Genomic DNA, 13,095 nt, shown 5'->3' with positions numbered 1-13,095 from the left:
TAAATCGCGATGAGGTACCTTTCGGTTTCCATCCCGGTCCTTCTCGCTATCTTGCTTTCAGCCACTCATGCTGCGAGAGCGAAATGCACCCGCTCGCGGAAAGTAACTCCAAAACCCCAATTTGAGTTCACCATGAACCTCACCCTTGGAGCTGGCACGGATCTCAGCATCGACATCTACAACGCACGCCAGACATTTCTCCCCATCGAAGGCGGGAGTTTCTGCACGAAATGGAACGGTGGAGTCACGGGTACAGTCGCTGTAAGCATTGCATAACCTCTCCCTCCTCCCCTCGCCCTTTTGTACCCACCGTACTACAAGATCTTACTGTGACGGACTGACTTGGCTTGACTTGTGTGCCAGTCTGGCCTTGCGTCCTATTACCAAACGGCAAATGGGACCGGCCACATATACAAACTTTCGTTCGAGTACCTCCTCACGACGAACGAGTCACCCCCTGCGGCGATACTGGTGAAGCAGTCGGGGTGGGAAGTCAACTATGTTGGTCGGACAACTTATGCCTTTGAGACTGGGAACCCGAGGTATGCGTTTGTGAATAGCGGGGTGTATGTTGGGGTGGAGACGGGCTATGCCGTGAATGGGACGAAGACTTACTGTACGTATTCGGAGAAACCTGAATTGTTGAGTATATATATGAGGCGATGCTGACGGCTGAGTAGCGAGCGTTGATGGGTATACGCTTGTTTGAGGAGCAGGTGCTTGCTACGGCATAGCTGCAACTGTAATCTCGTTAAAATTTGCTCTTGAGAATGAAAAGTACTCGCGGTGGCCAAAAATTTGAGACTTAATGTTGGAGAATGGTATTTAAGTATCAGAGTCGAGGGCCAAGTGAAGAATGCGCCAGGTCTCGGTTAGGCCCCCTTTTTTCAAGCGAGATGCGCTAACACCTGGAGACGCCCCTCCCAGAGCTTCGACTTCCGATATCCCAACATCAGCTTTCTCATGCAATCATTGTGATCTAACGATATTCAGTGTGGATATTCAAGGCATGGTTCTTTTTGTGTCTGTCATCCGTCTTCTCGATCGACACACTTTAGGCCTTAGACCTTAAATTATTTCCCATCTCTCACGATGAAATACATCATGATCCATGGCCACTCAGATATCTACAAGCAGACGCCAGTCGGCTTGTTTCGACAAATTTTAAGGAAATAACTGTCGGATAAATGTTGGATTATAATCGCTCAGTGGCACATGAGGTCCTATCGCAACAAGCTCCATTGTACCAAACAGTTGGTCGGTCAAAAGAGCAGTGGTTCGGCCGGAACTCACTGGCACCCGGCCGGCCGGGCGCGTTTGTTTGAGCCCATGAGCCCATAAAGCTCAGAAATTGTTCCACAGTCTTCGGAACCAGCTTTCTCGCAGAATATAACACCCGTCTTGGGATTATCTCCAATCGTAGCTCCGTCGTAGACTAAATAAGAACGTTTGAACACGATACGTTATACCTAGCTAGTGATGAACAAAATACCGGTGCCTGAACCACCTGTTCGAAGCTACCATAAAGGGAAGTAGGGGGTCATTTCAGTGGTGCTCTGACCCTCTTCTATAAGAGACGGTTATTGGACCGCTTGAATTCAGTGCTAAGCTTTATTCAGGAACAGCTTAGCTAAAAACGCTCCGGACGGTCTTTTAACGAAAAGACGAGCACTTATACACAACAATTTAACACAACAATTTAATCGATTAAGACTATTATTCTATTTCAGCAATAGCTTGATTTCTTCAAATGCTCTAAGTACAAGTTTAATTCTAATTCAACTATAGACCTGAGGGGATCGATCCACCCGTCGTACCAACCTTTTGGGATCGTCTCCAAAGAGATCATCATCGGACGATCAGCTGACTGTGCAAAAGCCCTTGCATCCCCCTTTGAGGTAGCTCGGTAAGAATAACGACCCGTTCGCGTTCGGCCGCTGGTTTCCCTGACTTCTGTTTGTGAATTTGTTTATCGTCTGCAACCGGTTCTAGACGGCCGTTTGCTCTCCATCTCGATATCACTGGATGTCAAACGATTCACCCGAGGAAATTTCGACAGCCTTTTACAACGTGGCTCTCGAAAGCTGCAATTACTGTTGGGTATACAGTTAAAAAACTTCAAAATCTGTCGAGAGCCCCTTCCTTGGGGGTGACTCCTATTGAAAAGTCCATTAGACTCAAAGGGAAGGCTCGCAGATTGGCGAAGGAGTCGTTTGCCAAAGGTCCAGCTCCCAGCTCAAATATTCCAAAAAAGGCTGTGACATACAGTATCTCCATCAAAAACCTCCTAAATCAAGCACGAGCTGTTACTGGGAGAGTTGAATTGCCCAAAAGCGCGAGGAAAGTTCTTGAGCGCGCAATCCGGGCCCGCCGTTGTTGTGCCGAGTGGTACGAGGTTTCCAAAGTCAATGGATTCTCTAATGAGGGACATCGATATTTCATCCAGGTACTAGAACAGGTACAAGAAACCAGCCTACATGTCCCGTATTTCGTGTCCCGTTCGACTTTGTAACATGAGGACTACAGCCACTGAGATTTTGACCCATAGACCCTCGAAATAATTAATGGAGCCAAGATCTCGAAAGCCGCTGCTGAAAAAAGCATGCCAAGTGCAGGTCCAACCATGGATATAAAGGAGGGCGAATGGAGCGAGATCGTGAATCGATTTCAGGTGCTCCAAGTGGAAGATCTACCAGACGTCGATGAAGAAGAGATCATTTCGTTGGAAGACTCCTCAGATATTCTATCCGAGCTGGAAGAGTCGGAAGAGATGCGCATGTGTCTGATGATTTTCTCATTCTTCGAGGATTTTCATCGCATGCAGGACTTCCTTCGTGCTATCTGGGGTGGCTTCAAGGTAGGAAAAATCGACCTCATGAGTGCAAGTTTGGTCACCAATGCAACTTTCGATGTCGTCAGTCAAAATGAAGAAGAAATTCTCGCCGCTATACCAGGTCTATTATAAAAAGAAGCCGTACAACACGATTGCCATAGTTATCTTCTACACAGATGCTTTCAGCCAGGGGCAAAATCCCGAGGGAAGACTGAGAACGAAAGTCTCCGACCAACTCCGTTCGACGACTTTATCTATCTGTCCGTGGCACGGATTCTAATGAAATTAGTGCATTTATGTCGGATGCCAGAGCTACCACCGTACTTTATCCCGGCGTTCTCATTGAGGTCTGGTAACATCTCTCGACCAGAGTTTCTTGGCACACCTTATATGAACAAGAGAGAGCAAGAAGATGTACTTTTATCTCACTACTTTATGGACCTAGCTTTTGTGACGAATTTCTGCGATGTGTAAAGAAAGGTAAGCTGCAGAAAACCCGCCTCCAGCCGTCGATGAGCTGAGCAAGGGTCTTCGAGCCTTGCTCAGAGATGGCATCGTTACAGTCTCAAGGGTCTTTGCGGCACGAATCTTGACTTACAGGATATCCTAAAAGAAGACGTCGGAAAAGGGCACCAGGACCTGAAGAATATTGCCAAGAATGCTCAAAGAGCCCTTGATTCCACGGGAGTACTTTCTGGACCAGATAATGTGATTTGTTGGCTTGGATAAGACGCCCATCTTGTCATGGTACTTTGGTAGTTGAACAGTATCTGGACTGTTGGACCTCATTTCTCGGTGTGGAAAAATCCGATGATCCACGAAGGGAGTCTTTCGGATCCTGACAGAGGGGAATTGGTCGACGGTGGTACGGACTTGAGCTTAAATTCGCAGGCGCTGCCACGGTCGACACAGCCATGATCTACCCGGTTGGAATCTTAATGTACGGAACCAAGTCTGCCAGCCTACAGTACGGAGGACCGATCCAAGGCTAAAGGTGCAGCATATATGAAGGGTGTCAAACTACCGACAGATCCCGAGTTTAACGCCGTCAGAAACTGCGATAATAGAAATTCCCTCAGGATACAATGGACCTTTCGATCGGGAGAGATCAAATAAAAAGTTCCTAATACTTTGCGAATGAAATTAAAACTCTGCTCAATCATCGGTCAAGCCCCTGATCTCTCGGCCCGTTTCGTACCGTCTTGCTCTTGCAACTGGTCCCAGATTCATTTTCCAGTCATACCCTAGGTTCGCATGTATTTCTGCGAGTGGCGTTTCTCCGGCAAATAATTTTGACCCTTTGCTTATAGACTCCATTTCACAACATCACATCCAAGAATTAGATCTCTGGAGTAAGGCGTCCTGGGTTTAAGAGCATACACCCCATCCCGAAAAGACGAGATCTAACAGATAAACAATGGTTCCGCCCTTGTACTAAGCAGTCAACTTACACTCCGCTCGTGTGTAATTTGGCTGTGAAGGTTTTGCCTCTTTTCGCCATTACTTTTTACCCCTTTCCCCTCAATTTTTTTTTTCCGGTTGTTTATTGATGACCCACAAATTAAGCGAGCTGGGCAGGCTCCGCCTTGACCTTCGGCGCTGAACGGCTGGGCGGAGATCACTAACTATGTCGTCCAGAAGCAGGAGGTACCACAGAGCCAATTAGCGTCCAGGTCTTGCTGACTGTGAGCTTGCCTAGGCATCCTTTCGGGAATGCCAAATTTGAAGAGTTCAACACCAGCCCCTTGTCGGGCTGGCATACATCCACGAAAAGTGGGAATTCGGTTTTGTATCTCTGGTCGCAGGGGAGTTGGGTGAGGAGACAGGGGAGAGCGAAGGAGGTGCCGTGCAAATAGATGGCAGAGGCGGAGATGAGGCCGTATTTGAGGCGCAAGTATTCAAACGTGCGAGATAGTATTACTATTGGGGTAATGAGTCCGGCAGCCGTCGGGGGAGGTATAGATGTGCGATCGATTTGGAAGTTGCGATACGGGTAGACGGGATGTGCTTTGCGCGCCATTTTGAAAACTATGATGCCTGAATACCAATGCTGCATATGAGAGATTATGGTAATTAATTTCAAGACTCGAGATTCGACTTTTTCTATTATGCATTGATCGCCCTTATCCGATCACTTTTCTTTGTGTCATGATTGGGAACAAAGCACGATGCGATTCGCCAAGTCAACAAAGGGTATAAAAGCACTTCAGTGGAAGCATCCTTCGAAGGCTACTCGGGTTGCGGAGACGGAAATGAAATTTGAAGAGGAAAACAGAATGGGAGACGGTAACCTCGGGCGGGTGGTAGGTTGAGGCTCGTTACCAGGAGAGCCAATCTCGAAGGATATCCTCCATCGGCAAGGCCAGGGCTACTTCGCCGTAATAGGAAGAATGACGTTCGGGTTCGAGAAATCAACTGGAAACAACGGCCCAGAATGATAAGGATTTCGGTATTGGAAACGGGCGTGGCTATTTTTGGGTACTCTGGGTACTTCGTTCTACCTGTCTTGTGGTTTGGGATTTGGCTGTGGGCGAGATAAGCCAGGTCCTCGCTATCTGATGCCTGCCTTGGTATGCTTTCGATTGAGAACAACAACAGAAACGGATATCCGAAGAGAAGAAGTGTACCTGCATTTCTCGATCCTGCAAGATCTGCCATCAATAAGGTGGTACATCCCGAGTGTATCTTGTGGCTCTATCGCTATGCATGCAACATCCGGAGTACATTTTGTCGTTACTTCTTCGACTTCTTTTGCCTCCGAGACTTCTGCTGATTAGTACCATTGCCGCCTCCTGTAGCTTCAGGCTTGTCGCTATCCTTCGTCGGCTTGGTGCTTTTCTCCTGCTCTTTCTTTTCCAAGGCCCTTCTTACTGCCTCTTCCCTCTCGACTCTCTCAATCAGTTTTTCACTGCCCTCCCATAACTTCTTTGCAACTCTCTCGTCCTTCACGTCGCTCCTTGCATATTTCAACTCTTGACATTCCTTGATCATCTTTCCTCCAGCTCCTCGGCCAAGGGTAACTTCCATCGATGCATACAGGAAGCTCTGAGCACCACCTTGTGAGCTTTTCAAGAGCAGCCATACGTTCTGCCACATGAACAGATACGCGAAGAGGCCCCAAATTGTACCTCGAGTCAGATATCTTCGCATTCCTGGAGTCCGACAGTATCCTGGATCGACGAATATCACCCGAGCGTTCATTGGTGCGCCATCCGGCCTCTTATAGGCGTCCAAGTGCTTTTGGAATGCTTGTCCAAATATCGTTAGTGCCAGTTTACTCCTTGAGTATGCAAGTGTTGGTGACCATTCCTTCTTCTTCATAGCCACACTCCCATCTTCGACGGCAGGTGACCGCATGTAGGAAGAACAGTTCGCAAATATGATTCTGACGTCGCGGTCTGGGGGTTGAGATCGAATAGCTGGACTGAGTATGCTGAGTAGGTGGAAATTTGCAAGATAATTGACCGCCCAAGTTTCCTCAAGCCCTTCGTCTGTCAGGATCCGAGATTTGCCGGGTGGTGTCAAAGTTGCGGCGCAGAGTATGATCATGTCGAGTCTTCGAGGAGGTGCATTGTCGATCCACTTCGTAGCAAACTTTCGGATGCTGTATAAAGAGGATAAGTCGACCTGCTCCGCGTAAATCATCTCGTTGCCGCTCTTCTCCCGCATGTCTTCGATGTAGTCGACGAGAAAGATATCCGTGGGCGACTGGTGTACCAGTAGGACAATTTGTGCACCACGCTCCGCCAGGGCAAGAGCTGTCGCAGCACCTATCCCAGATGTACCTCCAGTGATCAATATCACCTTCCCATGCATCTGTCGCTCGGATGGATTGGACGCCCCTATAGAATACCATTTGATGAGTGCAACCACCCCGAGAGCGACTGCAAGTTTCAGGAGAAAATAGATACTAGTGAGGTTTTCCAGGCCTCTGAAGAAGAGGTCCGCCACCATATGGATCGCCATATTTGATGTGAAGCTGGCTGAGCGCGCCGGCCCTCGAATACGGGTATTGCGCAAATCTTCGATGTGAAAGGGAACGGAAAGGCAAAGTTCTTGAAATTCGATGTATGGGCGGTCACAACCGGCAGAATTTAAGCTTTTGAAGCTTGAAGCTTGAAGCCATTACCGCGCCCCCAAAACTTTAGCACATCCCTTCGGTCCACGACAACAAATCCATATCGTCATGTTCGACGACGACACTTACGAGATACCGCTCCAGAACCAGAGGCCCTTTGGAGCGGGCATCAAACGTCAAAGAGTGAGATTCGTTCCATCAAGCGCGAATACGCTCTCGACGGCTTCATTGCCCAGCTCCTCAGGACAATCGGTGAGCGACCTCTATTTGAAGATGGTTCTACCAGGTGACCAGAAACCTGCTTCGTCATCCGAAGCTTCACTATCAAGCAATACCGAGTCTGCTCTGGGTACTGCCGCCCAAATTTGCGAGATCTGCAACCTTTCTCTTTTTGAAGAGTCTCCTGCCTCCGCAGAACCAGATGCATTAGGTATCCACCAGACCTCAAGACGAAAGCCTCATGAAGCATCTCTTGCTCATCAAGTCTGTCTCACTCACTCACATCCTCCATCGCACCTCGATCGGAACCGCAAAGGCCTCACATATCTCTCTGCGTACGGATGGGATCCAGACTCTCGACGGGGGCTAGGAGCATCAGGTCAGGGCATAAGATTTCCTGTCAAAACGAAACCAAAGGAAGATAAGATGGGTATCGGAGTCGTACTCCCACCAGAAGCAGAAAGAAAAAAGAAAGTTCGAATCCAGAAGCTGGACGCTGGTAAAGTCAGGAAGATGTATGAGCAGGACAGAAAGAGAGGCGAGAGGTTGAAGGAGATGTTCTACAGGAACGATGATGTTGAGAGATATCTTGGAGGAGGTTGAGAAAACAACTACACGACAACAGCAAGAATTACACGGAGGCAGTCGAGCACTTGTAAAGACCTATACGACAACCTCACTTGACAAGTAATAAAAATGATTGTAGAACAATGGATACAGATATACGGACGTGTGATAAGCTGTATCCGTTCTTCGCTGCGGACATATATCACATGAAGATAACTCCATATTCCATCTCCAACTACTTGTATTCTTCGGTACCTTACCTACTGTTGACCCACAAATTCTGCCGGCGCTACGAAACCCCGCCAAGCCGGACCCATCGACACCTTGAACAAGATCGAACACACGTTTCTGTCGAACACTCGACAACACACCTTCAAAGCCATAGCTGGTCCTCTCTCCAAATCAGTGAAAATACCTCTGTGTACCGCGACCGCAATCGACCCGACGATTAAACCAAGGACCAGGCCAAGATGGTCTCCGCTATCTTGGAACAGCGAGAGAGTGAGCACACAGGATGGTAACCCCACCACGGACTTGACTGATCGCATATGCAGTAATCTTGGATACCTTGAAAGCGATAACTCGGGGAGATGTAAGTCTGCCGGCTCATTTCCAAACACCTGTACTCATAGATTACACAGTGGAAGGTACTGGTCATCGACGAATCTACCAAGAAGATCATCGACAATGTGGTCAAAGAGGATGACATTCTCAACGAGAACATTGCGAGTACGTGCTATGCGGTCAGGTAGTTAGGTCATACGCTAAGAACAGGGAAGACATCGAGAGGATTGAGGAGAGGAGGGAGATGAATCCGGATATGGATGCCATCTACCTGCTGTCTCCACAGCCACATATCGTCGACTGCCTCCTCGCCGATTTCGAGCGCCGAAGATACAGGAAGTCATTTCTAGTATGGACCGCCCTTCTGGACCCTCAGATGCGCCGTCGACTGGACGTATCGAAGCAAGTGCAAGAACAAATGGCAGGATTTGAGACGCTATCCATCGATTTCTTCCCCCGCGAATCGCATCTGATAACATTCCGTGATCCCTGGAGTTTCCCGATATTATACCACCCTGCATGCAATAGTCTTGTACTCAGTCATATGCAATTGCTCTCGCAGAAGGTACGAATGCCATGAGAACTTTCTTGAACGGAAAGCTAAGCTTGTAGATTACTGGTATCTGCGTTACACTAGGAGAGTACCCAAAGGTTCGATATTACAAACCTCGAAACCCACTCCACGAAGCAAGCGTTCTGTGCAGTCATCTGGCCAAATTTGTACAGGAGGAGCTCGATGCATATGCCAAATTCAATCAGAACTGGCCTCCCCCTTCGACACGGCCGCAAGGCGTGCTTGTCATTACCGACCGATCAATGGACATCATGGCCCCCCTGATTCACGAATTCACATATCAAGCCATGGCTCACGATTTGCTGCCTATAAAAGACGGAGAAAAAACCTTTTACAGGACAGTCGTTAATGAGGGAACAGGACAAGCAGAGGAGAAGGATATGGAGATTGGAGAGAAAGACAAAATCTGGGTCAACAACAGGCACATGCACATGAAAGATACGATTGAGAAATTGATGGGCGATTTCCAAAAGTTTATTGACGATAATCCTAATTTCACCAATTCGGAGGATGCGACCAGTTTAAATGCGATCAAGGATATGCTAGCAGGGCTGCCTCAGTTCCAAGAGATGAAGGAAGCTTACTCGCTGCATTTAAGCATGGCTCAAGAGTGCATGAACATCTTTCAACAACGAAAACTTCCAGATATCGCTTCGGTGGAGCAAACACTTGCGACGGGGCTGGATGAGGACTTCCGGAAACCGAAGAATCTATTGGACCAGGTTGTACGGCTACTAGATGATGAGAGTATTGGACCCGCAGACCGGTTGCGCCTCATTATGCTCTACATAATTTTCCGAGATGGCATGATCCAAAATGACATCCAGCGACTCCTCGCGCATGCAGGACTTCCACCCCAAGATGCCGAAGTTATCACCAATCTGGACCTGATTGGTGCGCATACTATCAAAACGAATCTGAAAGATGTGAAGCCTCCGCCTCAACCACTCTTCCCCACAAAGGCTGCTTCTTTGGCACAAAACGAAGAATACGCTCTCTCGAGATTCGAGCCCATGGTAAAGTTGATGCTTGAGGGCATCTCGAAGGGAAATTTGGACCAAATGACATTTCCTTACATCAGACCACCGATCGACAACTCAGACGAGCTGGCAGCTCAACAGCAGACGTCGCTCAGAAGTGCGAAACCCACCTGGGCACGGAATCGTACGTCCAATGTAGAGAGTCGGCAAAGGATAATTGTTTTCATCGCTGGTGGCGCAACATACTCGGAATCTCGAGCCTGCTACGAAGTCTCGAAAGCAACAGGCAAAGATATCTTCCTTGCAACAAGTCACATGGTCACTCCAGCACTTTACGTCCGACAAGTTGGCGACTTGACCGCAGACCGGAGAGTATTAGATCTACCTATTGACAGACCGAAGCCAAAAGCGCCCGATCATCTGTTTGCACGCAATGATCCTCGGCCAGCGGCTCCTCCTGCTGGGCCTGGTATTAGGCCTGGAATGAGGGGCCTTCCGGGTGGTCCTGGTGGACCTGCACAAATAAGGAGTCCAGGCCCTCCACCTCCCCCCCAGAAGAGTCCATCGTATAATACTAGACCCAACCCATATGATAGACCCGCACCACAGCCTCCTACAGCCGCATTAGCTAATATGAGCATGAACAATTCCTCTCCTGGTGGATCAATACCTTTGAATGGTGCTAATGGAGCTCAATCGACACCGAGCCACGGGAAGCTAGATAAGAAGAGCAAAAACAAGGGCAATGGAGAGGGCGGGGAGAAGGAGAAGAAGAAGCGGGGCTTCTTTGGGCAGAAGAAATGATTCGCTTTGGCATTGGGCGGATTGGAATCGTCACATCATCCCCATGAGCATGGTTCGGCGTCTGACAAGGGGGTTGTTTTTAAATGAGGCGAACGGGAGTTAGGCAGCACATATGCGACTGTCTGTTTGTGTATAGCGCAGGACGTCATGAGTGACGGAGCATCAGCAGCGGTTAGATAGATATAATATCTCATGACGGATCTTTGTAACTCAATTTCGATCGCTGTTTTACGAAGACACTTGTCCACGCCATTTCCCTATTACAAGCCAGAAGAGGAGGGCTCACCTCAGTTACGATTCAAGCTTCAGCTGCATTTCATTTTCAAGATGTTTACACAAATCTAAGTCTCATTGGTCTTGAGGGGCTTGCCAATTTGTCTACTTAAGTATATTTACTTATGCCGTCATGCCGAGGCTCTTATTTACCCCACAGTTTCAACATCCACCTTTATGATCTTCATGTTCAACTTGAGTATCCTTGTTCCTATCATTCATTCAAGCTTCAGAGCATCAAGGAGAGCGCTGCGAAATCCTCTATTCTGATCGGAGAATGATGTGAAAGATCATCCATCCATCCAGAATAGCCTTTCTTTCGCAATACTTTGTGATACAGTAGTAAAAGACAGAAGGAGAAAGAGAGGATTGGAGAGATGATTCCCTCCATGCAGCCCTCCAGACCAAAGGTACGCACGCACATGCACATCCTACATTCTCGCCTCGCATTATGAGCTAGCTGCCTTGTTCCGTTGGGTAGATGGTTACAGGGTAGTAGCAAAAACATATAATACTTAAGTACCTAGGCACCTACTGACCGGGCACAGATCCCCCAACGGCGACCTTTCCCCCCCACTCCTTCGAATCAACAACAAACACGCACACTGTCTACCCCTCTTGAAGTGCAAGGCCAAGTCCAACAACAAGTCCAACAACAACCCACGTATAATACACCCCCTCTTCAACGACCTCGAGTCCTATTCCCGCGCTCGCAAATCGAAGCCATGCCTCCTTTTGCAGCACCAGCAGGACCCGCACCTAGGAATGCTTTGTTGGCGGTGGCGCGTGACCAGCAGATCATGATGCTGCTGGATGCCGCGACGCGGCACCCGGTGTTCTTCACGGAGCGGTTGAAGAAGGCGCCGCGTGGGGTGGATGCCGGGAGTGGGAAGTTATGTAGTCCCGTTGCGGAGGGGTATGTTTATGAGGATGGGGTTGGGAGGGGGGGTAGAGGAGAGGGAGGTGTGAAGCTGTGAGGTAGGAAAGTGTCTGGGCGGGTGGCTGAAGGCGATTGATGATAGAGGGGGAGAAGAAGGGATGGGTTGCAGTATGGGGTTTATTGGGATACACGGGAAGCGTGTATGGATGGAAGATGGTATACGGACCGCAGGTCTCATGCTAGGAGTTTGGAGTCCTTGGGTAAGGCAGAATACCATATTACTCGGAATCAAGCGGCTGTCAGGGGATGGAATTGGGTTTGTAAGCTAGGTATGACCTCTCCGCATGTATAAATAGTAAAATGAAAGACTGGGTGAAGGACTTTTTCCTCCAAAACTCCGTGGTATAATGTGATTCCCCAGCGTACAAAATAGTACTAAGCACCCCTCTCTCCCTCCTTTCAACCGACACACTTCGACCATCCGGGCAAGCCACAGCCAAAACCAACAAACAGGTAGATCAGGAAGATCACCACTAGCGTCAGCAAAGCCATAAGTTTTACATTCTTCCACCACATTCTCCTCCTCAATCCCCTACTCCTGACCCTAAAATCGTGAGCACTACCACCCAAACGATCCGTCTTATCAACCAACAAATCGATTCTCTCCCCGCGCTCAAGCAGACTTTCAATGTTCTGGCTCATTATGCCGCGCACATTGTCAATCTCACCCTGCACATTCGAGATGGCATCCTCCTTCCCGGCCTTAGTTGTCCCGTACTCTAACATCAGCTTCTTCAACTCGCTGTTGAAGCTGCCCGCGCCATAATTCGGCAGGCTGGCGAAGTCCGTGCTCTCGGGTACGTGTTGCGCCAGGAAGCGCTTCTTGATTTCGAAGAGGAAGCCGAAGGGAATGCGGCGGCCGAGCGAGGAGTCGGCGATCACGAGGTAGGTGAGACCACCGGCGGAGGCGGATGTAGGGGCGTACTCGGAAGGTGCGTCGGCGATGTAGTGGATGAAGTTGGAGTTGTGGGTGTAGGTCAGCTTTTGGGCGGTCTTGTGCTCTATCTTGGGAAGGACGAGGGAGGCGAGGGAGGAGGTTTGCGAGGAGGCGGAGGCGGTATGCTCGGCAAGGATGGTGGTGTGGTGAGCGATGCAGGCGCTGGAGAGGAATGGTTAGTTTTCTATGGGATGTAGGTAAGTAAATGAATGTATGGGGAGGACTTACTAGAGGAGGGGGGTGGGGGGTGATGAGGAGGAAGCCATTGCTTTAGGTGTTGAGGTTGCGGGCATGGAACCTTGAATTTCGAATAATATAGAATCTCG

At 48.9% G+C, this 13,095-nt stretch overlaps 8 protein-coding genes across 9 annotated transcripts; 5 read left to right on the top strand and 3 right to left on the bottom strand.

The window, feature by feature from the left end:
- Positions 1 to 132: 132 nt before the first annotated feature.
- On the top strand, positions 133 to 709 carry L3040_004916 (uncharacterized protein; the record flags this gene model as incomplete). The annotated part of the gene is made up of 3 exons (XM_066156375.1): positions 133 to 261; positions 364 to 616; positions 681 to 709. The coding sequence occupies 3 exons, from the start codon at positions 133 to 135 to the stop codon at positions 707 to 709; spliced, it is 411 nt and encodes a 136-aa protein (XP_066011788.1).
- A 1,914-nt stretch (positions 710 to 2,623) lies between these two features.
- L3040_004915 (uncharacterized protein) lies at positions 2,624 to 2,965 on the top strand (the record flags this gene model as incomplete). Its single annotated transcript, XM_007288633.2, has 1 exon — positions 2,624 to 2,965. One exon carries the CDS (start codon positions 2,624 to 2,626, stop codon positions 2,963 to 2,965), a length of 342 nt encoding a protein of 113 aa, XP_007288695.2.
- Positions 2,966 to 4,454: 1,489 nt separating this feature from the next.
- On the bottom strand, positions 4,455 to 4,853 carry L3040_004914 (uncharacterized protein; the record flags this gene model as incomplete). The annotated part of the gene is made up of 1 exon (XM_007288632.1): positions 4,455 to 4,853. One exon carries the CDS (start codon positions 4,851 to 4,853, stop codon positions 4,455 to 4,457), a length of 399 nt encoding a protein of 132 aa, XP_007288694.1.
- A 713-nt stretch (positions 4,854 to 5,566) lies between these two features.
- On the bottom strand, positions 5,567 to 6,799 carry L3040_004913 (uncharacterized protein; the record flags this gene model as incomplete). Of its 2 annotated transcripts, XM_066156374.1 has the most annotated exons (2): positions 6,054 to 6,081; positions 6,138 to 6,799. In XM_066156374.1, 2 exons carry the CDS (start codon positions 6,797 to 6,799, stop codon positions 6,054 to 6,056), a joined length of 690 nt encoding a protein of 229 aa, XP_066011787.1. The 2 variants fall into 2 exon arrangements, with proteins under 2 accessions (XP_007288693.1, XP_066011787.1); XM_007288631.1 differs by having other exon boundaries at positions 5,567 to 6,799.
- Positions 6,800 to 7,019: 220 nt separating this feature from the next.
- On the top strand, positions 7,020 to 7,733 carry L3040_004912 (uncharacterized protein; the record flags this gene model as incomplete). Its single annotated transcript, XM_066156373.1, has 1 exon — positions 7,020 to 7,733. The coding sequence occupies one exon, from the start codon at positions 7,020 to 7,022 to the stop codon at positions 7,731 to 7,733; it is 714 nt and encodes a 237-aa protein (XP_066011786.1).
- Positions 7,734 to 8,167: 434 nt separating this feature from the next.
- Positions 8,168 to 10,619, top strand: L3040_004911 (uncharacterized protein; the record flags this gene model as incomplete). Its single annotated transcript, XM_066156372.1, has 5 exons — positions 8,168 to 8,198; positions 8,252 to 8,289; positions 8,339 to 8,426; positions 8,477 to 8,826; positions 8,874 to 10,619. The coding sequence occupies 5 exons, from the start codon at positions 8,168 to 8,170 to the stop codon at positions 10,617 to 10,619; spliced, it is 2,253 nt and encodes a 750-aa protein (XP_066011785.1).
- A 650-nt stretch (positions 10,620 to 11,269) lies between these two features.
- On the top strand, positions 11,270 to 11,869 carry L3040_004910 (uncharacterized protein; the record flags this gene model as incomplete). Its single annotated transcript, XM_007288628.2, has 2 exons — positions 11,270 to 11,302; positions 11,441 to 11,869. 2 exons carry the CDS (start codon positions 11,270 to 11,272, stop codon positions 11,867 to 11,869), a joined length of 462 nt encoding a protein of 153 aa, XP_007288690.2.
- A 362-nt stretch (positions 11,870 to 12,231) lies between these two features.
- On the bottom strand, positions 12,232 to 13,035 carry L3040_004909 (uncharacterized protein; the record flags this gene model as incomplete). The annotated part of the gene is made up of 2 exons (XM_007288627.2): positions 12,232 to 12,931; positions 12,998 to 13,035. The coding sequence occupies 2 exons, from the start codon at positions 13,033 to 13,035 to the stop codon at positions 12,232 to 12,234; spliced, it is 738 nt and encodes a 245-aa protein (XP_007288689.2).
- Positions 13,036 to 13,095: the final 60 nt, after the last annotated feature.

The sequence above is a fragment of the Drepanopeziza brunnea genome (assembly GCF_022702325.1).
Source record: "Drepanopeziza brunnea f. sp. 'multigermtubi' strain 214-2 chromosome Unknown ctg7, whole genome shotgun sequence".
Taxonomy (NCBI): domain Eukaryota; kingdom Fungi; phylum Ascomycota; class Leotiomycetes; order Helotiales; family Drepanopezizaceae; genus Drepanopeziza; species Drepanopeziza brunnea.
The sequence above is the reverse complement of the archived record's forward strand: the minus strand, read 5'-3'. Positions and strand labels throughout refer to the sequence as shown.